Source organism: Brassica napus, chromosome C5 (genome assembly GCF_020379485.1).
Source record: "Brassica napus cultivar Da-Ae chromosome C5, Da-Ae, whole genome shotgun sequence".
Classification (NCBI taxonomy): domain Eukaryota; kingdom Viridiplantae; phylum Streptophyta; class Magnoliopsida; order Brassicales; family Brassicaceae; genus Brassica; species Brassica napus.
This window is the reverse complement of record NC_063448.1, coordinates 52137178-52162945: the sequence shown is the minus strand read 5'-3', so window position 1 is coordinate 52162945 and position 25768 is coordinate 52137178. Positions and strand designations below refer to the sequence as shown.

Below are 25768 nucleotides of genomic sequence, written 5' to 3'. Positions count from 1 at the left end.
AGGATCGGATATCCGAGATATTTTAAGATATCGGATCCACAAAAATAAAAATGTTATCCTTATCCGGATCTGCAGATATCCGGAGTTAGGATATCCAAATAAACTCGAATATTCCTTAAAAACACTATCCGAATCCGAATCCCCAGGATATCTATTTTTCAGAGCAATCCTATAACAAATATTAAGTCCCAGGCCTAATCGTGAGTGGGATTTTTTGTTAATACAATCATGTGTTATGAATAAACCGAACTAAAACAAGATTTAAAATAAAATCGATGTGTTTCCTATTCCACAAAAGTAAAACAAAAGAGAGATATCTACGAGGGAATGTTACAAAGAGGAGTTCAACGTGGAGCTATAGATCAAGCATGAACAGCAGAGACTGAGTCTAGTTCACGGCCATGAACCCTGAACCGGTAGATGCAAGTGTGTGAATCGCTTCCATGGTTTGATGTGAAGTCTAGCCTTACAGTGTTGACGAGTCCCGAGTTAGCAGACTCCGCAATGTCGAATGTTTGTGCGTTTGACCTGTCCAAGTCGTAAGTGAACTCTGTTAGAAGGAGCCTTGTCTCACTCTCCATATCTTTTTCGTCTTCTAGCCATCCTGATACACGACAATCCTTTGGGGCGCTCGTTCTATCATACGCCACAGCCTGTTTCATTATATGGTTAAGCAAATTAGATCCCGTCAACGTCTACTTCCACAGTCAGTGTCCTAAAGTGAAACTCGAGCTACAAAACTAATTATTTCCCTCTAGTCTATTACACATTCGATCCGTTGTACATGGCATCTCAATACCTAAACATTTCACATAGAACCCTTTTTAAGGAATCAACTTCACATCTATAAACTAATCTTAGGTGAAAGTATGGCAATAGATGTTAGTATTACCTTAGAGACATGTTCCAAAGTAACAGCCTCTGGTACTACCGGTGCTCTTAGCCTGACTTGAACAAAGCCATTACTTCCTTTCAAAGGGAAACACTGACCAGGCTCCCCGAAACTCGGCGTCAACATCTTAACCGCTTTGCTATGAACTCGCCGCCTGCTTGTCCCAAACCAATTCCCCACAAGAAACGGATCCGAATGATCCATCACAAAAGCCCCACCAGACGCTAACGCATAGTCAACTCGTCCGAGCCCATCCGCAGCATGCTTACCAATCTCTTTCTCCACTATCTCACGCGCATAAGCCCTCAACTCATCGATGCTAACATCGCTAAAAGAAGATTCATCGACCTTACTCTTCTTCAATTCCTCGTAAACCCTCTCTAACTCCTCTCTAGACACCAAAGGTTTCGAATTGACTTCCTCTACGGAAGCCTGTAACCTATCTACCCTAGAATCCACCTTCTTCAGCTCAGCCTCCAACGCAGAAGACGTTGATTCCATCGTCTCCCTAAGTGCTCTCGTTTCCCCTCCCATCTTCTTATCGAGAAACTCCACTTGCACCTGCATCATCTTCGCCGTGGTCCTAACCAAACCATCCACCGCCGCAATCCTGCTCTCTAATTCCGACAAACCCATCTCCGTCTCGATCGGGAAACTCGAGTGAGAAGATAAAGGCGTCTCCTTTATAACCACTCTCCTAACCAATTGAATCAACCCAGCGAGTAACAGAAGAGCACCGAGCTGCTTCGCGAAGACTCTAACCACTCTCGTCCACGGCGTTTTCTCGTTCTTAGTCCCCTGTACCTTCCGCGTACGTCGCTGCGCGGTGGTCGATTTGGTCCCCGCCGCGGTGGAGGATCCCGACTTTCTTATCACCGGACCCACGTCGTAACTGTTGGATCTCTCAGCGGCGGCCTCGCCGCGAATCGGATCCTGGTTCGTATTTGCATGAGATTCGCTCGGCGGGAGATCTAGGGTGGATTTCTTATCGCCGGAGATAACCGGCGTCCGTCTAATCGCCGCCGTCGGGTTAGCGGTGAGAGACACCGTTGATGCCGACATGATCAGGAGGATTGAGTACTGGATTCGCAATCTGATTGGAATGAAACCCTAATTTTGAACAGAGAGAGAGTTATGAGATTTGATGAGATTTGAAATAGAAGAAGAGCGAGGAGTGAGTCCTCTGCAAATCTTGCGGATGGATGCTAACGAAATTAAGAAAGCGCGGACTAAATGGGTTTTAAAGCCCAACAAAGGAAATATATTGGCCCAGACCACGTGTAAGCTACGTTTGAGAGCTGGCTCTTTGTTTACCATTATATCGAACACAGATCCTATATCTACCACGGAACGTTTACACCTCCAAAACGTTAGTGAAATTGAGTCTAGCAGGCAACAGATTCGTCGTGGATGTTCCTTCCCTACCTTGCCTCCCTTGGCTTCAGACGCTGGTCCTTCTAGATGTCGTGTATAAAGATGAAAATTCTCATGTTAGGCTTCTAGCGGATTGCCCTGCGCTCAGTTGTTTGGAAGTGTTCCGAGACATGGGTGACAATGTGACAAGGTTCATTGTTAAAGTTCCTTCTTTAAAGAGTTTTACATACTCTAAACTAATTAACATTAGAGACTCTGGTACGTCGTCATTGGTTTTGGACTCCCCTGGATTACGACACCTTAATTTATCTGATCCATTTAGAGACCATGGGCCTATCCAGAACATGCCTCACCTTGAGATGGCTTATGTTCATTGTAAAGAAACCACCCTTGATAGTGCTTAGCACTAGCCCAAGACCGTAATACCCGAGAACCCGAAAGAAACAAGAAAACTTCCAAGTATGAAGAATAATATGGAAGAACTCTCAAAAAGATTTAGAGAACTTTGAGTAGAACACCCTTTTTTTAAGAAAACTTTCTTCTACTTTACTTGTTCAACTTCTTGTGTTGTTACAAATGAGAGGATGAAGAGGTATTTATAGCCTCCTAAACTCTATTACAAATATCTAGATGGTTCTATTACAACCTCCTTACTTCCTAGATTTTTCTTTATTCTCTAGATTTTTCTACTACAATATCTAGATATTTTTCTATTTGAGGAGGTGATGATAATTCTAGAAAGATTCTAGAATTTAAGCTTAATTTTGGGTTTAGTCCAATAAGAGTTTATTGGTCCATAATTAAGCATAGCCCAAAATCAAGTTTAACTTCAATACTCCCCCTTAAACTTGATTTTGTCCACCATTCCGAGCTTGGAGCGGAGTATCTCGAACTGACCTTTAGGTAATGACTTGGTGAAGATATCAGCAATGTTGTCCTCGCTTCGAACCTCCAATGCTTCAATTGTTCCATCAAGCACCTTCTCTCTTATGAAATGATGTTCCAATTCAATGTGCTTTGTTCTTCCATGGAACACTGGATTATTGGCCAGCTTGATAGCACTTTGGTTATCTCCATAGATGGTAATCGATTTATTGATTGGTTTGAACAAGTCTTCAAGGAGTCTTCGAAGCCATATACATTCTTGGGCTGCGAGTGTTGAAGCTTTATACTCTGCTTCGGTAGTAGACAATGACATCGTTGCTTGCTTTTTACTGCACCATGAAATGCTTGTGTCTCTACATAAGAACACAAAACCCGAAGTTGATTTTCGATCATCTAAATCTCCACCAAAGTCAGCATCTGTGAAACCATGAAGAGAAACCTTGGCATTATACTTGTACATCAGTCCCATGCCAAGAGTTGTCTTCACATATTTTAATATCTTCTTTGCCGCTTCTAGATGTGGCTTCCTTGGTTCCTGCATGAACCGGCTTACAAGGCCAACCGCAAAGGCAATATCTGGTCTTGTAATGGTTAAGTATAGAAGACTTCCAACAAGAGAGCGATAAGGTCGAGGATTGGCTAACAATGATCCTTCATCGCGTTTGAGCCTTATGTTAGTATCTAGTGGAGTGGAACGTACCTTTCCTTGGTGTACTCCAAACCTGTCAACAATTCTTTTCGCATAACCTTGTTGGACCCATCAAATCACTATGGACCTTCTCCAATGGACCGTTGCACCTTGAGGTTGAATGATCAAATGGAAGTCTATGTGACTTTCCATATTGACAACCTTCACAAATTTTTCCTCCATCTTGAATCTTCAATTTTGGAAGCCCATGAACCAAATCTTTATTCACCATGACCTTAAGCTTGGTCATATTTATATGGCCAAGTCTAGCATGCCAGATGGAAGCATTGTCATTCGTACTCATCTTCTCCACATAGGCGTGTGAGGCCGATAAAACATATAAATCTTTGACGCGTGCTCCAGTGTGAACAACATCCGCCTTTAATTCTTTAATATTCCTTAAGAACTTAACGTCTCTTGGGCCAAATAGAACATAATTACCTGAGTCGACCGCATTCACCACCGAAAGAAGATTCTTCTTTACTCCAGGGACATGGTACACATTCTTGAGGGTGATCGGTACTTCATCATCTCCTTTAATGACAAAAGTCCCTTCTTTCTCAACTCGATGGATTGAATTATCAGCGGTAATAATGGCTTCTTTCCCGTCATGACGTTGAAGACTAGAAAATAACTTCTCATCTCCGGTAATATGATGGCTACAACCCGAGTCTACAATCCAATCATTTCTCAAGTTTTTAGTTGTGGGTGTACCTGGATGTGTAGCCTCCGCCGTGAAACATTTCCCCCATTCTTCATCTTCTGTATGACTTTTTGACTCCACCATATTTGTTTCCTTCAACTTGACTCGACAATCCCTTTTGAAATGCCCAAGCTTTTCACACCGATAGCACTTGAACTTTTTCTTATCCATAGAAGATCCTTCACTTCCATCATTGTGTCTTGAACCTCCATCTTTGTTTTTCGCCTTGAAGCTTTGTTGTCTCCGAGCTACAAAGGCGCTTCCCGAGTCATCATTGATTTTGACTCCTGACATTTGCATGGCTAATGACTCTTGCGAAGCTAGAAAATTTTCAAACTCTTCCAAGGAAGGTTGTGTAGCCCATCCTTGAACCGAAGTCACAAACGGTGTATATTCAGGCCGTAGACCTCGAATGATAGACCGCTTCAACCGTGCTTCAGAAATTGACTCCTCCGGATTTAGAGTATTAATCTCAGAGCATAGGTTCTTTACCTTGATAAAAAACTCCGAGATTGAAGACTCCCCCTGCTTCGCATTCGCAAGCTCATTCTCTAATAATTGTAGTTTAGCCTCATTCTTCTTGTTGAACAATTGATCTAAAGCTTGCCAAATGGAACTAGCGGAAGTACACCTTGAGACATGCTCAAATATGCTTGAAGATATGGACCTCTTCAAAGCAAACTCCGCCTTGGCATTCTTCCGTGTCCACTCCTTTGTCGCTTCCGGGGTTGCAGCATTTCCCCTTGGTGGTGTTGTGTTGTTACCACCGACGACATCCCATAAGTCCTCACTCACCAGGTATGACTCCATGCATGACTTCCATAACCGGTAGTTAGATTGGTTTAGGATTTCCATTCCCAATCCAACAACACGACCCGTTGATTCCATACTTAGAATAGACCCGAGCTCTCTTTAAAAACCGATCTTGATGAGCACAAGATTAGCTTGGCTCTGATACCATGTAAAGAAACCACCCTTGATAGTGCTTAGCACTAGCCCAAGACCGTAATACCCGAGAACCCGAAAGAAACAAGAAAACTTCCAAGTATGAAGAATAATATGGAAGAACTCTCAAAGAGATTTAGAGAACTTTGAGTAGAACACTCTTTCTTTAAGAAAACTTTCTTATACTTTACTTGTTCAACTTCTTGTGTTGTTACAAATGAGAGGATGAAGAGGTATTTATAGCCTCCTAAACTCTATTACAAATATCTAGATGGTTCTATTACAACCTCCTTACTTCCTAGATTTTTCTTTATTCTCTAGATTTTTCTACTACAATATCTAGATATTTTTCTATTTGAGGAGGTGATGATAATTCTAGAAAGATTCTAGAATTTAAGCTTAATTTTGGGGTTAGTCCAATAAGAGTTTATTGGTCCATAATTAAGCATAGCCCAAAATCAAGTTTAACTTATTCATTACCCTAATGACAAGATTCTGATATCTTTTTCCTCCAGGATTCTCCATTTGAGTTTGGGCGACGTAACCATTTTGAATATCCTTCTTCTTCCTATATGTGATGAACTCTTTGATGTTTATACTTATGTTATTCAATCTCATTCAACTGCAGGTTGCATGTTGTAGCGCCATTAATTTCCCTCGGCTCATTAAGTTTGAGCTGAATACATTTGGCTCAAATTCCTCAAAGTGTTCGTTGGAACTACTTATGTTTCTCCTTCATAACTCTCCTATACTAAAAGAGCTTACGATCACCTCTGTTAGTAACTTCCTCCTTGTCCCTCGAACATTTTTAAAGTAAAAATTAGTTTTTTTTTTTAATTCGTCCTCGTTGCCTTCCAGGATGTGGGTAAACCCTCTAAAAATCTCCCATTTTTGTGTAACCAACAAAGTTCTGTACCGGGATGCTTGTTGTCCCATCTCGAGATCTTTGTGAGGGGAGATTTTGGAGGAAGAAGACATGAGAGAGATTTTGTGGCGTACATCCTTGCAAACTCAAAGTGTTTAAAGACGGCGAGAATCTCTCCGATATGTTACTACAATCTCGAGGAGAAAGAAAAAATAGCGGAGGACATAAAATCTATGTATAGAGTTTCAGCATCATCTCCGCTGATAACCCATTAAGGGAAACAACTTAGAATATATATTCCTCTTCTCTGGACCTTTTGGTATGAACACTTAAATGTGAATAGCTTTAGTTCTCTAAAGTGCTAAACTACTAGCTTCATATGTTTGTTCATGGTCTTTTGCCATATTTTCATTTTATATGATTATTAGCAAGTAAATCTTGTTGAGATTAAGACGAAATGATTTCTTTGCTTCTTTACCTTACAAATGATCCTTGCTTTTGTTGTGTAGGGAGATTAATCTTTGGTTCTGAAATGAAGACCTATCTTTCTTCAACTATCATTCATGTCATACCCTGTGGATTTATCATCAAAAATCCCTGTTGCTAGAAAAGAGATGCAGAAGCTTCGTTGATTCTGGTTTTAACATTGTTTGTCATAACTTGGAATCATGCCTTACTCAAAAGAGTGATTGATAGTCATGTTATTTGTTCTAGTTTGAGCCTTTTACAGTAAAGCTAGGAGCATCAACATTCATATAGTCTCTAACCAAAATTTATCATAATATAATTTTGATATAATGTAATATTACAATTAAAATTTTAATAAAGAAAAAAATAAACTAATACCAAGATGACAACTTTCTTATGATTCCTTCGAATATTTTTTGAGTCTATAGAAAATGACTTATCTCATTTCTCATCAATTTTTCATATTTTGTATATATTTTCATTAATTTTAATTTAAGAGATTCTCTTATCGATTATGAATGGAGATGCCCTGACTTTTCTTTATCTGGTTTCTATATCAACTATGTTTTGCTCATATGTGTGGATTTTTTCATGAATCAGTAAACAACAAATATATCAAGAGAGAATGAATAATCCCAATTATTTTCTTCTCTTTTTTTGTGGATAAAGATGTATTTCTATTTTGGATAATGACGAGTTTATAGAAGTAAGCAAAACGTAAATAAATCTTATAAGAAATACTATATGAATGAGATATTTATAAACTTCTACTTTATCAAGATTAGGGTTTTCTTCTTCGTGCAGTTCATCCTTCCTTCTCGAGTAAACAAAAAAAAAATGTCCGGTGAAGACAGGATCAGTGCGTTGCATGACGATTTGCTGCTGAAGATATTGTCTGAAATCCCAACAAAAGATGTAGTGACCACCATGGTTTTGTCCAAACGATGGCGTTTTGTCTGGACGAAGGTGCATAAACTTGAGTACAAGGATACAAGGAAAGAAGGGAATAGCAGAGTTTGGTGGTTAATTGAAAAGTCTTTGCAACTCCACAAAGCAACTGTACTAGAAAGCTTGCATATCCAAGTTGAACATCAGTTTTGCGACGATGCAGATGTAGGAAAGTGCGTTTCATACGCTGTTGACCACAACGTTCGAGAGCTAGCTCTTATTATACCACCTCAACCAATGATCCTACTACTACCATCGAACGTTTACACCTCAAAAACGCTAGTGAAACTGACTCTATCATGTAGGACTCTCTTCATTGATGTCCCTTCCCTACCTTGCCTTCCTTCGCTTCAGAGGCTGGCCCTTCTCAATGTTGTGTATAAAGATGAAAACTCTCATGTTAGGCTTCTATCGAATTGCCCTGCGCTCAGACATTTGGAAGTGCAGCGAAACAAGAGTGACAATGTGACAAGTTTCATTGTGAAAGTTCCTTCCTTAAAGAGTTTTAGATACACGCAACACAAAAGAGCTTCTGGTAGGTCCTTGGTTTTAGACTCCCCTGGATTACGACGCCTTACTTTAATTGATCCGCATGGAGACTTAGACTCGATCCAGAATATGCCTCACCTTGACTGGGCTCATGTTTTTCTCATTATTCCATACCCGAAAGACGACAAGTTTCTGAGATCTTTTTCCTCTGTCAAGGTTCTCCGTTTGAGTCTAAGAAACGTAAGCATTTGAATATCCTTTTTTCAGTTATTCTTGAGATTAATCTTATTAACAATAAAAACTGATAATTTTTAGAGCACGTACGTGACTTATGTATAATACTATAATAGATTTTTAAAATTTGGGGGTTCAGTGCGAATGTTTCATCGGGCTGTGTCTAGAACTGATTCGGCTTCTCCCTACGTTAAGTTGGCTATTGTGACGCCTACGCGGACTATGGCTATGTTTTATTTTATCTTGTGTTCCATTTGGTTCAACTGCAGGTTGAATGTTGTAGCACCATTAAGTTCTCTCGGCTCATGAAGGTTACGCTGCATCTTTGTTGCTTTGATGACTTCATGTGTTCGTTGGAACCACTTTTGCTTTTCCTTCATAACTCTCCTATACTAAAAGTTCTTGAGATCAACTATGTGAGTAACTTCTTCCATCTCCCTCAAATAAAATTAAGTTTTGATAGACTATGCAAGTACCTTTCTCCTCGTTGCTTTTCAGGATGTGGCTCTTTGCTCTAATGGTGTCCCACTTTCGTGGAACAGACCAAGTTCTGTACCGGTATGCTTGTTGTCCCATCTCGAGATCTTTGTATGGAAAGAGTTTGCAGGAAGAAGGCAAGAGAGAGCGTTCGTGGCGTACATCCTTGCAAACTCAAAGCGGCTAAAGACGGCTGTATTTTCTCCCACATACAATCTCTACGAAAAAGAGAAAGAGAAGATGATGGAGCTGTTAAAATCTATGTATAGGGCTTCAGCATCTTCTCAGCTTCTGCGCTTGCTAAACTAGGTTTGTTCTGTTTTTCTTTTGTTGTTGTTAGATTGTATTCTATAAATCCTGGAAGACCAATTATTTAACAAATAATGTTCTTCGCTATACCTTTATTGGTATGAACAATTTACTTATTTGAATGACTTTAATTCATGCTAAATTGCTAGATTCATATTTTTTTGTAATGTTCTTTATTGCCATTTTCCATTGTATAGATGACTCCTATCAAGCAAATGTTGTAAGAAATATTGTTTGAGATTAAGAAGAAATGATTTGCATGCATCTTTAACTAAGTGGATTCTCATCAAAGATTAATCAAAAAGTTCCAACCAAAAGGTGATGATGCTAATGACACGTGATCTTTTTAATTTTTGTTATGTAGAGAGATTAATCTTTGGTGCTGGCACATCATCTCTCCGCAGACTCATTCTTTAGGATGAAGATAGCTTCGTTGATTACCGCTTTAATATTCTGTTTCGTAATTTGTAATAATGTTTTCTTCACGCATTTTCTCAAAGAATGATTGATAAAGCTATCCTTTTCTTGGTTTGAACCGAGCATGATTAACCCTAAGATACCCAATTGGATTCTTAATGATTTTTTAGTAATTAATGGTAGTTAAGAACTTGTGGTTAAGATACTTCTAGTTTTTTAGCTCCAATGGTAGGTTCTTAATTTGTGGTTCTTAAAAAAAAATTATTAAACAAAATTTAATTAAACATAAAATTTATTTATTAAATAAAACATTTTAAAAAACATAGATAAAAGAAAAAACACGAAAAACAAAGATTAGTAAAATAAACGAGAATAATTTGAAAGAAGCATCCAAGCTCAGTTGTTATATTCATCACGTCCGAATTTATGCCATATATGTTCAACCAGATCAGCTTTCAGTTGTTGATGCATTTGTTTATCACGAATTCTAGTTCGAACAGCCATCATATTGGAACTCTGAAACGTCAAATTGCGTATATCCATCTCGTTCGTCTTCTACTATCATGTTATGGAGTATGATACATGCTCTCATAATCTTCCCAATTTTGACTTTATCCCAAAAAAGAGCTGGATTTTTAACAATGGCAAAACGAGCTTGCAAAACTCCAAAAGCACGCTCGATATTTTTTCGAACAACATCTTGATGTTGAGCAAATAAAACCGCTTTCGGACCTTGTGGTATTAGAATTGATTGTATAAAAGTTGTCCATTTCGGATAAATACCATCGGTGAGATAGTAAGCCATATGATACTCTCTTCCATTGACATATAACGTGACTTGCGGAGCTTGACCTTTTATTATGTCATCAAAAACAGGTGAGCGATCAAGAACATTGATATCATTTAAGGTACCTGGAGGTCCAAAAAACGCATGCCATATCCATAGATCATACGAAGCAACCGCCTCTAAAACGATTGTTGGTTTACTTGAACCCCGAGAATATTGGTCTTTCCAAGCGGTGGGACAATTCTTCCACTCCCAATGCATACAATCAATGCTTCCTATCATCCTGGGAAATCCACGATGCTCACCGATAGCCGCTGAAGATCAGTCGGTGTTGATCTTCTTAGGTACTCATCGCCGAATAAATTTATAATTCCTTCCACAAAATGTTCCACACATGACCGAGTGGTAGTTTCACCGAGTCGGAGGTATTCGTCAACAGCATCAGTCGCAGTACCATAAGCCAAGACACGAATGGCTGCTGTACACTTTTGAAGAGGAGAGAGACTACGCCTTCCGAGACAATCTGTCTTTTGACGAAAGAATTCAACTTCATTGGAGAGTCGATCAACAATATGCATGAACAATGGTTTGTTCATTCTAAAACGTCGTCGAAATAGATTACGAGGGTATGTTGGAGTTTCACTGAAATAATCATTTCATAAACGCATATTGCCTTCTTCACGATTTCTTTCGATATAAACTCTTTTTTTTTTCTTTTTTTCTTTTCTTCTTCTTGATTACCAATGGTTAAATTTTTGAAAGTTTGATCAAAATATTGATCAAAGTATTGATCAAAAGTCTCATCAAGTGACTCGTCAAATGGGTTTTGAGAAGAAGATGCCATGAGATAGTCTATCGACTTTAAGATGAGATAGACTTGTGTAGAAGAAGTCAAAGAAAAATCTTTATAAGAAAATTTGGTGTTGAGCGAAGTAGAGAGGAAGAGAGAACAAATGGTTTTTTCTTGACTTATATGATTATTTAGAGAAGGGGAGAGGAAAAGATATCAAAAATTTGATAATGTTTGTTTTGATTTATATGAATATTTAGAGGAGGAGAGGAAGAGAGAACACAATGTTGATCAAAGAAAAGAAAAGCTTCTTACGAATACACTTTCATTTTACAATGTCTATATAGACTCATAAAACATGAGAACCAGACAAACCCGTGACTGATGCATACAAACTGACAAACCCTATACAAGTCTGTGACCTTTCTTTGCAGAAGAATACAAGACCAAGACAAACAGTAAAGAACATGTGAACCAGACAAGAAAATTAAGACAAGTCTGTGACTGTGAGCTCTCCGTGACCTCCCAATGCTACACACTTTAACGCTTTTTTGACCTGAAAATAAAGACAAGGAAATGACATAAGAACACAAGCATATGCGATTATAACATAAGAACACAAGCATATGCAAAATGAGAGAGAAGCAAACATAAGAACACAAGCATATGGAAAATGAGACAGAAGCAAACATAAGAACACATGCTTCAACAATTTTTAACAAGAACTTCATCATAATTCAGCAATATTTAACAACAACAAACAGAAGCAAACATAAGAACATAATACAAGAATCAGCCGAAGACTAGAACACAAACTAATTAGAGAATTTTTAACAAGTACCAAAGAAGACAAGAACAGAAGAATTCATAAGTTAAGATAACAGGTCAGTGACAAGCTTCTTCTTCAGAGCTTCTTCATAGTCCGCTAAAGGTTCTGGTTTTGCGATTAGACTCTCAAGCAACTTCATCTTTGATAGCTTCTCTTTCATTGTCAAGTCCTCCTTCTTCATGATCCACATAGTTTCAAACTCATACACCGCCTTCCCCTCTGCCAAATCTTTCTTCTTCCCCTCTGCCAAATCCTTCTTCTTACGCTGGCCCTTTGCTGCCTTAACACCCGGTGGTCGAGTGTCTCCTTGATCATCTTCACCATTGGTCATTTCTGTTGCGCGAGAGGTTGATGAATTTGCACCATCATCACACTTCCTCCATTTAGCGCTTCCTTTTGTTTTTGAAGTAGAGAGCTCACACCATTTTTGATCATTACGCAACTCCTTCCAAGCATGCTCAAGGTTGAATTTTTTTTTTGGTGGTTGTTGTAGAAAATCTCATGAGCAAGCTTGAGGACATCAGTCTCATTTTGACCAGAACTTTTCTCTCTACTTGCAGCTTCAAATGCGCCACAAAACTTGTTGACAGTGTCGTTGATCTTCTGCCAGCGTTGTTTACAGTTACTAGGCTCTCTGTGTTCAGAGCCTGCTACCTTAGGAGATGCGGCAAAGTAGGCCGCAATCCGCTTCCAGAAAGTGCCACACCTTTGCTCATTGCCAACGACATGATCCTTACTTGTGTTCAACCACACGCTGATGAGTACAAGATCATCGATTGGCGTCCACGTCCTCCTCTCTCTACGCGCTGCAGGACTCTCTTCAGTAAAGTTTGAAGCTTCTTGGACTTGAGTTCCAAAATAAGGGACGTGAGATGAAGATAGTTCAACACTATCTTCACCAAAACTGAACACAGATTGTTGTTGACTAGTAAGCAGATCAACAAACTTAGACGTGGGGTTATAAGAATTAGAATCCATATCGGAATATGGATTAAGGAGAAAGAAACAGAAGCTCAAGAAGTGTTGTGTTTTAAAGAAAATAAGTGTTGTGTTTTAAAGAACCAGTCGGTGTTGTGTTTTAAAGAGGAGAGGAAGCTATGAGCAATTAACACAAAAGATGAACTCATTGAACACAACCAACGCTTTAGAGTGGACATTTATCTAACAAAAAGCTTTACTCATTTCCACAATCAACACATTAATCACACTTAACATCGACTTATATCTAACCATATTTATAACCACACAGAAGCATTATCAATTTCTAGCTAACGATCACATCCTCAGAAGCATTTATTACCAAACCTAAACCATATTCAAACACAAGCAGTACAATTCATTACAGACAAGAAACAAAACCAAAGAGACAAAATGTACATGTATTGCAGTTGTCTCTTGATCCACACTCTTGATCAGTCCTCATGTCTATTGATCCATGCTCTTGATCAGTCAATATTAACACACAAACACTGAAACCAAACAAATAGAATCAAAGAATTACTCACCGGACATAATCACTCACCGGACATAATCGACAGACACAAGTAATATCTATAACATTCAACCAAAAATGCAACCAACACAACAAACATATAAACAAAGAGCGTATTTGTTTTACTTAATCAAAAAGGGTTTATCATTTCTTTGAGACACAGACCTACAGAACACAACATGCAACACAACAAACAAAGCTAATGCATGCACGAATTGAAGGATTTAAACCTAGAAACCAAAGAACTTAGCTTTAGAGGCGGAGTGATTGTGATCAACCGAGGAATAAATCAAACGCGGAGTCATTCTCCCTCAGTCAGAGCCGCCGAGAGAGACGTCGTGATTCTTCCTGGGGGAGAACCACCGAGAGAGACGTCATCGTTTTTCCCCATCGACAAGAGAGCACCAAGAGAGAGAGAGTCGGAGTCTTCGATCGAGAACCGGCGTGATTCTTCGTCAATCGCATCGACGGAGAGAGAGAGAGCGGACAGAGAGAGCCGTAGTCTTCGATCGTGGAGGAGATCAACGGACTGATGGTGATGAATCGTGGAAGAGAAATCAATCGATGGAGATGGAAGAGGTGGAATGAACTGTGGTCGTTGAAGTTTCATCGCTCGGGAGAGAGAAAAGAGAGAACCAAACGCCCATTCTTCTACCACGTGTCCCACAAGATCAGCTTCTTCCTCCTCTTAATTAAAATCCAACTCTTAAGATAATTTTTATTTTTCATTTATTTTAACCCCAATTAAACCTTAAGACCCTTCTTTAGAACCAGGGTTAATGCTGGTCTTAAAGTGAAAGTAAGGGCTCTTGTTCGCAAACATTGTTTTGCTTACGTGTGGTATTTTCAGAAAACAACCACCAATAACCAGTTCAGCGGTTTTTAGTTATTTGATCAAGTAAACGGGATAACTAACAAAATCTACTACAATTTATAAGACGAGACAAAGTTGTTAGTAACTAGTCTAACTTGTATTTCTCCATCTTAGAATTAATATTTCAACTCTGGTTGAAGTTTTGTGATGAGATCAGATCGCCATGTTCGAGTCAATTTGGTTAGAGAGTTGTGGAGATTCGTGATCTAACAAACAAATAAAACAAGCACAATTTTTTTGGGGTTTTTCCAGAGTAGATTAGAGAGGAACGATTTCATAAAAATAAAATCAAAACGAATTTTTAATAGTACTGATAAGAAAAACGATTTTATCAATCGATTATTGATAAGCACATGTTCGTACCATCAACAAGATCCTCTTTGACGTCATCACGGTTTTGCTTTGTCTACATTTGGGAAAGTGCAACGAGACCTCATCGCTTTTTCCAAGAATATAGACAAAGAAATACCGAGAAGACGTGTTATTTTTCCTGCCAACGAAGAAGCCCTTGAAAGAAACTCTGCAGATGAGTGAGTCTTGACGTGGGTGTGTATGTATAGGCGGCTTTTCTAGGGGTAAAATTTAGAAACCCTAGAAGAATCTGAAGAGGACTCGCCGCCATAGAGACACAACTAAGTAATACACACATGGGCTAAACCTAATTATGAAAAGCCTAATTTTCACTCAACAAATGGATGACCCAATAACAAAGGAAATGTTGTTTAAAGACGAAAAGCCCAACTAGTAAGAAACACAAAATGGTTTTACGGCTCTGACTCCTTTGTTCTTTTAGGGGTTTCTTACTCCTCAAGATTTGCTCGTGGGAGAACATCTTAATATGCCTGATTAAAGTGCAAATGTGCTTGTTTATAGTTTTTCATTGTTGCTTCTCAAGGTATATACCCTTACTATTCGCCTTTGTGGAACCAGCCGAGTTCTGTACCGGTGTGTTTGTGTCTCTCATCTTGAGCTCTTTGATTGAAAGGCATATGGAGGAAGAGGAGAAGACAGACAATTGCAATGGCGATGTCAATGGAAAAATTATGTTCGTTGTGGCTTCCTTCTATATATTGTTTCATCGTATTATAGCCAGCATCCATCCAGTTGTTAGATCTTGATACATTCACAAATCTTGGGTAGGCAACAACTTAGTAATAACATTTGCTTCCTTGTTGGGTCTAAACCATTTTCTAATTTATTAAGCAGCGAAAGAGCATCTTCTTTTGATACCACATGCGAGTATACGAATGAGTTTTATAAACATACTGATACATACACCACCTCAAAACTCAGCGTGGAATCTCATGCGATCTTGAATTTGAAACTTAACTAATCTGAAGGTTGACGACGAGGGAGATATACATCGCATCAGCAAAGAGTTAGATTCCATCATAGTCCCAATTACTACAAGTACAAAAAAAGGAAGTAACATGTTGATTATATATATCCGATTTTGACTAATTTAACACCAATGAATGTTTTATTCTTTGCTTGCAAGTGAACGCAATTTAATGGATCCTTGGAATTTCTCAATAAACATCATGATTACTTATTTGACAATGACATGCTAACAGTATCATTACTTTAGTTAAACACAAATAATTAATTACGTTTAGACAAATCAAAACGTTTCTATGGCTAAAATATTCTGTAATGTTATATTTTCAAAGTTCAAACTAACATGGACTTAGCGCACCCTCCAGTAAGAATTCATTTAATTATGTAATCTGGTTTTGATGATAGAAACGGGATTAGTAAAGATTTAAATTTATCCATAAACTTTCTAAATTTAGTTTAAGAATTCAATTATCTGAACTATGATAAATTCAAGATAATCATCATCGTTTCTAAGGTGGGGCAACACGCGCCAAAACTAGCGTCGGTCGAGACTTTGAATGTCCAGAACACATGTAATAAAAGGCAACAGTATAGCTAAATGTAATAAGATTTGGTAAGTACTTCTCTCATCATATGAAAAGCTAAAACAAAGAAAGAAAGAAAGTAGAGAGATCCACCTCGAACTCCTCTCCATCTCCTTTCTCAATCGTCATCATCATCAGATAGATAGATAATGAGAGAAGACGATTCCGACTGGTTCTCAAGATGGGAACAAGACCTTCCCTCTCCAGACGAGCTCATCCCCTTGTCCCAATCCCTCATCTCTCCCGATCTCGCTCTCGCCTTCGACATCCGCAGCCCCGGTCAGCAACCTCTCCACCACCACCAATCCGCTCCCCCGACTCCTTCCCAAGCCAACTCCTCCGCGGAATTCGCGGCGGATTCATCAGATCTAGGGGGCGCCGGGGACGAGCCGGCGCGGACCCTGAAGAGGCCCCGGCTCGTGTGGACGCCGCAGCTGCACAAACGCTTCGTCGACGCGGTGGCGCACCTCGGGATCAAGAACGCCGTTCCCAAGACGATTATGCAGCTCATGAGCGTCGACGGGCTGACGAGAGAGAACGTCGCGAGCCATCTGCAGAAGTATAGGCTTTACCTCAAGAGGATGCAGGGAGGGCTGTCTTCCGGCGGCGGAGGCGGATCGGATCCGGCGACGGATCGGCTCTTTGCGAGCTCTCCCGTGCCGGCTCATTTCCTTCACCCCAACCGCTCCGACCATTTCATGCCGTCTTTCGTCCCAATCGCAACGCTTCAGCAGCAGCAGCAAATGGTCGCAGCCGCTAATTCTCATCTGCAACCGCCTCAGTTCCACCACCGTAGTCAAATCGCGGCGGCTCATTTCGGATCGCCGACGGCGAATGGGAAGTTCGATGCGTCGTTCTTGGCGAGGCAAACGCAAACGCAGCAGAGAATGTCTACTACACCAACGTTGCACAGTCCTGTTAGTAATTACGTTGAGGATTTGGAATCTGCAAACGCTAATGGAGGAAGAACAGTGTTGACTTTGTTCCCAACTCGAGACGATTAAAATTTGGAATCGAATAATCTTGGTAATAAACTCTGCTTAAAACACTTGATCAATGTAGACCAAGTACAAGCTCACTTCTGTGACCACTGACCATCCAGTTTGAATAATTTATTATATGTTCAAAATGTATCTTGCAGTCTTCAAAAAACATTGGGACAAGTTAGTGTTTATCAGTTTAACATTGATAGTTGATGGTTAATACAATCGGTAGTGTGTTCCACTTCTACGTATCTTGGAAGTTCTTCCCTTGTAGCTTCTTTTTTATGATCATTGTGAAGATAAGTTCTTGTACATTTAGAACGGACAAACTCAAGGTTGGGAAAAAACGATCTTTGATTAGAAAGTTTACTTCACAATGTTCTTTGCTTCCCATTTTCTTGCCTTTTGTTTCATTTAAGATTTGTTCTCATAAAAGTACGTTACAGCTACCAAAACTGTTCATAGCTTCTTTCTTTTTTTACTTCGCGTCATTTTTAATTTTTAGATTACCAAAAATCAAGAATCTCGTGCTATAAATCACAAAGTATATTAGATAAAAAAAATGTGTCACTGAAGAATTGACCAATAATAATGATTCGAGGAGGCAAGTACAATGTAGAAATGACGCGAAGCAACCAAATAAACAAAATAAACAATGGGATGCAGAATGAGTATCTGATGCTCTCTCACTGCCTCCTTAATCATACCCAACTTATTTATACTCACTACTACCAGTTATTAAAGTTCATGGAATCATTCAAGGGACCAAACCCAATAAAAAGTATTTTGGGAGAGGAGTGATATTAAGCAAGGGTGGTGGGGAAAATGGGCATTTAATTCCCGAAGTATTTGAAATCGGCAGTTTTAATACTCAAGTATTGCTTGCGCATATTTATTCCTCAACTAATAGTTGACTGCGCAAAATTGGGAACAAAATAGTCAACTGTTAACTGATGAACGGAAAATAACGGTTTCCGTCAACTTTTTAACGGTAGAATATTCTAATCATGATTTTGCGCAGTCAATGATTAATTGGGGAATAAATATGCGCATATAATACTTGAATATTTAATTTTCCGATTGAAAATACTTGAGGAATTAAAAACTCATTTTTTCTTTATATTTCGTATAAGATTGAAAGTCACTAACATCAATCCCTTTAAAAAAACACATAAGTAAAAATATTCTCAAGTTAAATAAAATCATTATACGAGATATTTACCTTTAGAAATAGATTGTTGATTTTTTACAATGACATATAAAATAATACAAAATAATTACAGTTACATCGTATTGTTGATGCACTTCATGTTTAAATCACTTTAGATGATTTTTAAAATAATTCATAGTTAGAAAGGTTCATAATTTGAAATAATATACAAGATATTTAATCCCGGAAAAAGATTTATTTAGTTTATAAAAGCATAAAAAATAACATAAGATAATTACATTTGCATTGTATTGCTGATATACAATATATGAATGTGTAAAGTACATATAATCATATATGATCATCTAAAGTAGAGATCCAATGTACAACATATAATTGTCTAATAGATAAAACTTTTGTATATTGGTTATATCTAACTTGAGAATATTTCAAATTATGATTTTCTAAAAAAAAAAGAGTATTGTTTTTAATTCCTTAAGTATTTTTAATCGGCAAATTAAATACTCAAGTATTATATGCGCATATTTGTTCTCCAACTAATCATTGACTGCGCAAAATCATGATTAAAATATTCCACCGTTAAAAAGTTGACGGAAACCGTTATTTTTCCGTTCATCAGTTAACAGTTGACTATTTTGTTCTCAATTTTGCGCAGTCAACTATTAGTTGGGGAATAAATATGCGCAAACAATACTTGAGTATTAAAACTGCCGATTTAAAATACTTCGGGAATTAAATGCTCATTTTCCCAAGGGTGGTGGGATCATAGCTGGCATGTTCGGATCTTGTCTCACCATCCTTTTTACATTTTTCTTCTTAAAAATACTAAATAAAAAAAACAAAGATTGTTTTTATTCAAAGAGAAATTTGTTGTACTACTCTTTAATCGTCAATATCATATACAGTACCTTTTATGGTTATCCACAGAAAGAGTGTGTATTTCAGTTTTCTTCTATCCCAGTTTTCCCGACTCTGAAATTAGCTTTTCGCCATAAAAGCTCATATACGGACTAAACCAAAAGTACAAAAATATATAAAAGCAATATTATATTAACTATGATAAGACATGCGCCTTGTGCAGAGTGAGTTTATTTGTATATATTATTGACAAATACATACAATGTTTGATCGGATTGGACCGGATCATTATATTTATACATATACAATGTTTTTTGTGTTATTATATAATTTTATCCGATGGACCGGTTCAATTTTTATTAAAAATTGCGGAACTAAACTATAATTAATATATCATGGGTTGATCGGATTGGACATTAAACAAATTATGACACAAAAACTTTATTTTTTCCCACCGAACATATTCTTGAAAAAAGTGAACAATATTGTTTCCACAGTTGAATTATTTTTACATTTATCTTCCATATGGTTTTGAAAGGTTTCAGATCAACCATCGAATTGATACATTTTATTTTATTGCTTTTAGTCGTATGCTTAAGGAAAACTTATATTTTTGTAATTTAAAGTCGTTTTACAAAATTAAAAATATAACATATAAAAAAAAATATAACATATAAGTTTTTCTCATTTTTGCAATTTAAAGTTGTTTTAAAAAAATTAAAATATAACATATAAGGTTTTCTCATTTTTGTAATTTAAAATCATTTAAAAAAATTCAAAATATAGCATATAAGAAAAAATCTAGTTTTTATTATATGGTTAATGTGATTGTTTAGTTTTTTTTAATAATATAAAATTAAATAAAAATGAAGATGGATTCAAAAATTATTATCAAATCTTTATTATTCATAGTCATTAATTGTAATATATATGTTAGTCATATTAGGTAATTCCGTATCTTTTATTTTAAGAAAATAATACACGGTTCTTATATTTTGAGTTAATATAATGTTCTCTAGTAGTTGAATTTGGACCAACATTTTATCCAAATGATTTTTAAGATGTAACGTAAGCTAACTTGACATCATAATTAATTGGTATCTAAGTATAATTTCTTTTTAATTAGTACAAATTTAAAGTTACAATTTTGTAAATGATCCTATTAATATACGGGGGATTGATTGGTATTTTTCCACTAAAGTTCCATTAACAAAGCAAAGTAATATACAAGGAGAGAAAACAGTGTAAACACTCTTATTCCAATAAGTCAAATCCAATACTATCAAATTTTAAAGGTACAAAACAATTATTGGATTAAAATCCATGTTTATCAACAAGTGAAAAGTCCAAACCAATCGTAAATTTAAATAAATTAATGATTTAAAATCGGATCTTGTGATTTGAGACCATCCGTCAAAAAGAGAACTCGAGTGACTGATTATTCGTTTGGAAATTGCGGGAAATTGGTTTTGTCTTTTCAAAGTTAGAAAAGTACCCTTCTAGCCTTCACCACCTCATATTATGTGATATATTCAACTAGAAGAAAATGTGAACATTAAGCTCAGAAAAATCCCACCATAAAAAGATCTCATTCAAAAGCTAAAAATACATTTTCTTTTCAATAATTTGGTTCACCACACGAGGAAACGCCTTAACCAAAGATCGGTTTAAGCATAGTCTAAGATACATTCAAAGTTCGATAATAATATAATCAAGAAAGATATAAAACGAGAAAGTAGATGTCTTGTTATATAAGAAAGAAGCAGCCATTGTTTGGAACAGAACAGAGAGCTCCTATAAAGGCTAAATATCTATAGAATCTGTTTTTTTTTTCATACAAACATTGAAGTACTCAAAACACTACTTGTCGTCAGGGATTGCTCGCAGAAGGATGCCTGCAGTAAAAAAGACGAAATAAGCAATGGATATGAGGTGATAAATCAAATGACAAAAACAACAGTTAAGTATGAGAAACCTGAAAAGATTCGTGTCTGGGCCGTTCAACGAATGCGCATAGTTCATAGCTGGTGAGTTTGGCCACGGCGTATAAGCAGCCGGGTTATTAATAAAGGGACTCATGGCAGGATTAAACGGATGACCGTAGTTTAGATTAGCTTGATGACCTCTTGGCATCTGCGGGAAACCTCCATCGTGAAAGGGAATGTGCATTGGCATCGGATTAAAGCTTTGGCCAGACGGCATAACCCTAACGTACCTATTACACACAAGAACAAAGGACCTTTACATTTCGCAAAAGGAGCTTAGTGTTGTTGAATGAATGTCAGAAGTTTTATAAGAGATCAAAGAAAGTGTACCTGTATGCGGGATCCACGACATACCTGTCATAGCTCCTGTCATAATCAGGATCATATCGATCTTTCTCTCTATCTCTGATAATGGCTACAGAAGTCCTTCCAGATTCTCGAGAACCACCAGCATCAGGAGAATTATTACTCACCGCCACCTCAGCCTCACTGCGGTTTACACTTGTGTTTTTCACTTCAGGAGGAGGAGGAGGAGCTCGTAACGATGAAGAATCTTCAGAGTCGGAACTACCAGGGCTGTTAAAGATCCGAGCTCTGGCCTTATCATACTCTTCTTTCCTCTCCTCGACACTTCTCTGAAGATTCTGCTGCACTCCTGATCCGCTACCTCCGGAGCCAGATCCTCTCTTGGGCCTCGCCTTGATCGCAATCTTGAAACCACCCTCGGGCCTACCGTTCTCGGGTTGCTTAACAGGGATTTCGGATAAGCAGACGTGAGGAAACCTGCTCTCCGCTGTTTTGGTCACAAGGATTCTGTTGTCGGATCCATCTACTGCGCCACCACCGTTGTCCAAAGCCATGGTCACTAGTCCATAGTGCTGAGCAACTCGATGTGCGGCGAGACGCAGGTAAGAGGTTGGGAAAGGAGAGAACTCGAACTGAAGCTGATCAGGGTTTTGAAAGAACTTTTGTATATCAAGCTCCATCCGCAAAACTACAAAGCACAAACACATAAACAAAAGAGGCAAACTTTTCGAAAACCCATCAACCAACATGTAAAGAGAATCTTTCCAGATACAGAAACTAAACATTTTTGGAAATGAAAAAAAAAAAGCGTTGAGGTATGAGGACAAGGTGCTTGCTTGTATACGTTAATTGAGCTTAGAGATAAACCAAATCAAACGAAAGGTAATGAAAATTAGAGCTTTAATTGATTCCTAATCGTCAAGCACGAAACCCAAACCCTAATCACCATGAATCAAACCAACCGAGCAAAGGATCGAGAATCAGAGAAAGTTCGAATTCAATCAAACCCAAATCACCAATGAACTAAACTAACCGAACAAAGGATCGATTTTTAGAGAGAAACTCATAATTCCCCCAAATTCAATCAAACCCTAGAAAACTAATTAACAAAATCAGATCAACCAATTGGAGAGAAAGTGAAATTGAATCGTGGGTTTGGGAGAAAAATTGACTAACTGGTGAGACGATGACGAGGATTCTGGAGAGCTTCGACCAAAAAAGGATCCACCATAGCTTCCTTCTCTGTCATAGCGGCGGCGGCCATAGATTATCTTCTCTTTCTCTCTCCTCTGCTTTTTTGTTTGTTTTGATTCCTCTCTCGGCGGATATTAGAAGAGAAAACACATCAAGGAAACGAAAAGGAGATTATATCTGAGGAGCATTCTGAGAGAGACGGAGACGAAGAAGGAGAGAGAGGGGGGAGGCGATGAGGGTGAAGGAAGATGTGAAAAGACCTTATCGACCTTTTATCTCTCGCTATCAAGTGGGGAGAGAATAAAAAGAAAGTTGCTGCATATGAGTTTTTTATTTATTTATTTATAGGTCTGTTTTTTTTTTTTGTGGATTAAATTCTTCGACTTTTGGGAAATTGAATACTTGACCATTCTCGAGCTCGAGAAGTGGGGTTTGTAAAGTTTTTTTGTTTGGTGGAATCATAAAATATACTTCTTCTAGACGATGGGTTGGTGTAACACTTGCATTCTTCATCGTGAGTCTCGTTATGAACAAATTTGTCAAACAAATAGTATTCTCGGTGCCATCGATCAAGAGAGAAGAGACATTCACATTTCCAAATCTTTGTAATTTCCCGATGTAAGGTCTATTTTACATGTGCAAACTTTCCAAATACCGAATACCAAATCTCAAGGTGGTTGTCAACTAAGGCAGGCCTAAATTTTTGAGCCCTTCTATATGATTTCATTCATGGAAATTGATGATGGACCCATAGCCCAGGCCTTTCTTGCACACCCTTAGAGACGGGCCTGGTCATCTTGCTCAAACTACTAGACCATTTAGTTTTGAATGTTTCACAGTCCACCACCTAGTAGTCTGAAACGCATGGCATGTCCCAGACTAATTAAGCTTCTGGTTCTAGTTCCATGTTTTTTTGTGCAGAAATGCACCATATATAAACCACTTGATTGTTTCATTGTCTCATCTGATACATATGTGGTGAGAATCATACTACATAGGCCTGGGAATTTAAATCAAAGCCCGCGGGGCCCGCCCCATTTACCCGCCGCGGGGCGGATGCGGGTCAAGCCTTTTGAAAAAATCAAGTCGCGGGTGCGGGTGCGGGTTAAAACTATTTTTTGCGGGGCGGGTTGGTGGATTTTGATTTGCGGATACCCGCCAACCCGCAAAATAAAATAAAAAATAAAAAAATCTTTTTTTTTTTTGAAAATTTTGATTTTTTTAAGAAAAATAATTATTTTTTAAAAAATAATATAAAAATTACTTATAAATATATTATTTTTTAAATAATTATTTTTTAATTAAAAATATAACCCGCGGGTCCTACGGGTTACCCGCAAAATAAAGCGGGGCGGGTGCGGGTATTAGTTTATTTCTTTGCGGGTTGAGCGGGTCGAAATTTTATTAAAAAAAAAAAGAAACGATCCGCTTCGTGCGGGGCGGGTTGACCCGCGAACCCAGGCCTAATACTACATGTAAATAGTTATGTAAACCAATGAGAATTCTTCTTGGATTAATTTAGGCAAATAATATGCACAACATGATACTTTCACAGAATTAAGAAAATGTGATCTTTATAGAATTGTATATACAGACGTTCAATGGTAGAGTTATATTATTATTTTCTGTGAAACTAATTTTTTAGAGTATATATTTATTTCCTCTTTGAAGACATATTTTAAGAGAAACAATTCAAAATTTAGAGACAATGATGGAATTGAAAATGTTGTTCCAATGTCTTTGTTGATTTCTTTTTACTTTCCTTATAGAGATGATATTGTCCGGTCAAAAATTAATCACAGTTTCCATTTAAGTAGAAACACCATATCCGGCTTGCGCGTGAACAAAATTATCACTACATCCTACATGGCTTGTTTGGATTGGATACAAGGAAAACATCTACCAATGGTTACAAGTTACAACGTACAATGTGGAACATAAAACTTTAACCCACGCGCCACTGTCGTAAAACCCTCTTTTGCTTCATAACTAAAACAACCCTCAACACATCTATTCCCTCTCTCCCTCTCTTTCTCGAACAATGACAATCTCACCGTTACTATTCATTGGTTTGATTTGCCTTGCAGGCGGTGGCTCTCTTCTACCGGCGGCGGAAGCGATATGGTTAACGGTTCCAAGTTCAGGCGAGAGATGTGTCTACGAAGAGATCCATGCCAATGTGGTCGTTGTCGTCGATTACCTTTGCATCGATCAAAATAACATCGGACTTGGTCCCACAGTTGATGTCCGGGTATGTATATTTATAATTTTATACCAATCATTATTCACAAATCACAACCATGCTTCAAATTATTCGTAAAAATTTCATGCTTAGCTATATGTGACAGCGATACATTGGTTTAGGGTTTTTTCTTGTTTTTTTTTCCTTAATCTATTTATTGAATTGATTCCGGAAACGATTGTTTATTGTTTTTTGGATTAGATCGTGATTAGTGACATTTAGAAATTATATATTGAAGGCGTTGGTTTAGAAATGATATCTATAATTTTGAGTGATTGTTAGAGGCTTAAACCCAAAGTTTAAATATCTGAACCGAACCGATTTGTAAAATTACTTGAATGGTCCCCTAAACTGAAATATAGAATCTGAAATACCTATTGGATAGCCGAATGTCCATGCCTAGTTAGAGCTATAGTAACGACTCAGTTATATATACATGCGTGTGTGGTGCCTTGGTTACAGGTAAATTCAGCTTACGGGAAAGAACTGTACAAGAAAACAAACGAGACGCACGGTCAGTTTGCGTTTACAACGAGCGAGTCCGGAACATACCTAGCTTGTTTTTTGATACACCACGATCAGACACATTATACAGCCAGCAATAGCACTGCTATCGTCAATATTGACTGGAAGATGGGATA

At 37.8% G+C, this 25768-nt stretch overlaps 5 protein-coding genes and 1 long non-coding RNA gene across 6 annotated transcripts; 3 read left to right on the top strand and 3 right to left on the bottom strand.

Annotated features, from left to right (window-relative positions):
• Positions 1-131: 131 nt before the first annotated feature.
• Positions 132-2095, bottom strand: LOC106452703 (SUN domain-containing protein 2-like). The gene is made up of 2 exons (XM_013894874.3): positions 893-2095; positions 132-653 (listed from the first exon to the last, which is right to left on the bottom strand). Exons 1-2 carry the CDS (start codon positions 1952-1954, stop codon positions 363-365), a joined length of 1353 nt encoding a protein of 450 aa, XP_013750328.1. The 5' UTR covers positions 1955-2095; the 3' UTR covers positions 132-362.
• A 4589-nt stretch (positions 2096-6684) lies between these two features.
• On the top strand, positions 6685-9203 carry LOC106454261 (putative FBD-associated F-box protein At1g05080). Its single transcript, XM_048759279.1, has one exon. The coding sequence runs from the start codon at positions 7565-7567 to the stop codon at positions 8507-8509; it is 945 nt and encodes a 314-aa protein (XP_048615236.1). The 5' UTR covers positions 6685-7564; the 3' UTR covers positions 8510-9203.
• A 1950-nt stretch (positions 9204-11153) lies between these two features.
• Positions 11154-14820, bottom strand: LOC125587911. The gene is made up of 2 exons (XR_007324319.1): positions 13478-14820; positions 11154-11827 (listed from the first exon to the last, which is right to left on the bottom strand). It is a non-coding gene; the product is annotated as an uncharacterized LOC125587911 (long non-coding RNA).
• A 1574-nt stretch (positions 14821-16394) lies between these two features.
• Positions 16395-17616, top strand: LOC106452705 (transcription factor MYBC1). Its single transcript, XM_013894875.3, has one exon. The coding sequence runs from the start codon at positions 16538-16540 to the stop codon at positions 17390-17392; it is 855 nt and encodes a 284-aa protein (XP_013750329.1). The 5' UTR covers positions 16395-16537; the 3' UTR covers positions 17393-17616.
• Positions 17617-21123: 3507 nt separating this feature from the next.
• On the bottom strand, positions 21124-22941 carry BNAC05G42300D (the record flags this gene model as incomplete). The annotated part of the gene is given in 4 exon segments (XM_013894876.3): positions 21124-21295; positions 21376-21615; positions 21716-22379; positions 22868-22941. Coding segments are annotated over 4 exon segments (1003 nt in total), but the record flags the coding sequence as incomplete, so codon positions are not given.
• A 1955-nt stretch (positions 22942-24896) lies between these two features.
• LOC106345584 (transmembrane emp24 domain-containing protein p24delta6) lies at positions 24897-25766 on the top strand (the record flags this gene model as incomplete). The annotated part of the gene is made up of 2 exons (XM_048757615.1): positions 24897-25136; positions 25590-25766. Coding segments are annotated over exons 1-2 (387 nt in total), but the record flags the coding sequence as incomplete, so codon positions are not given.
• Between the last annotated feature and the right edge of the window lie 2 nt (positions 25767-25768).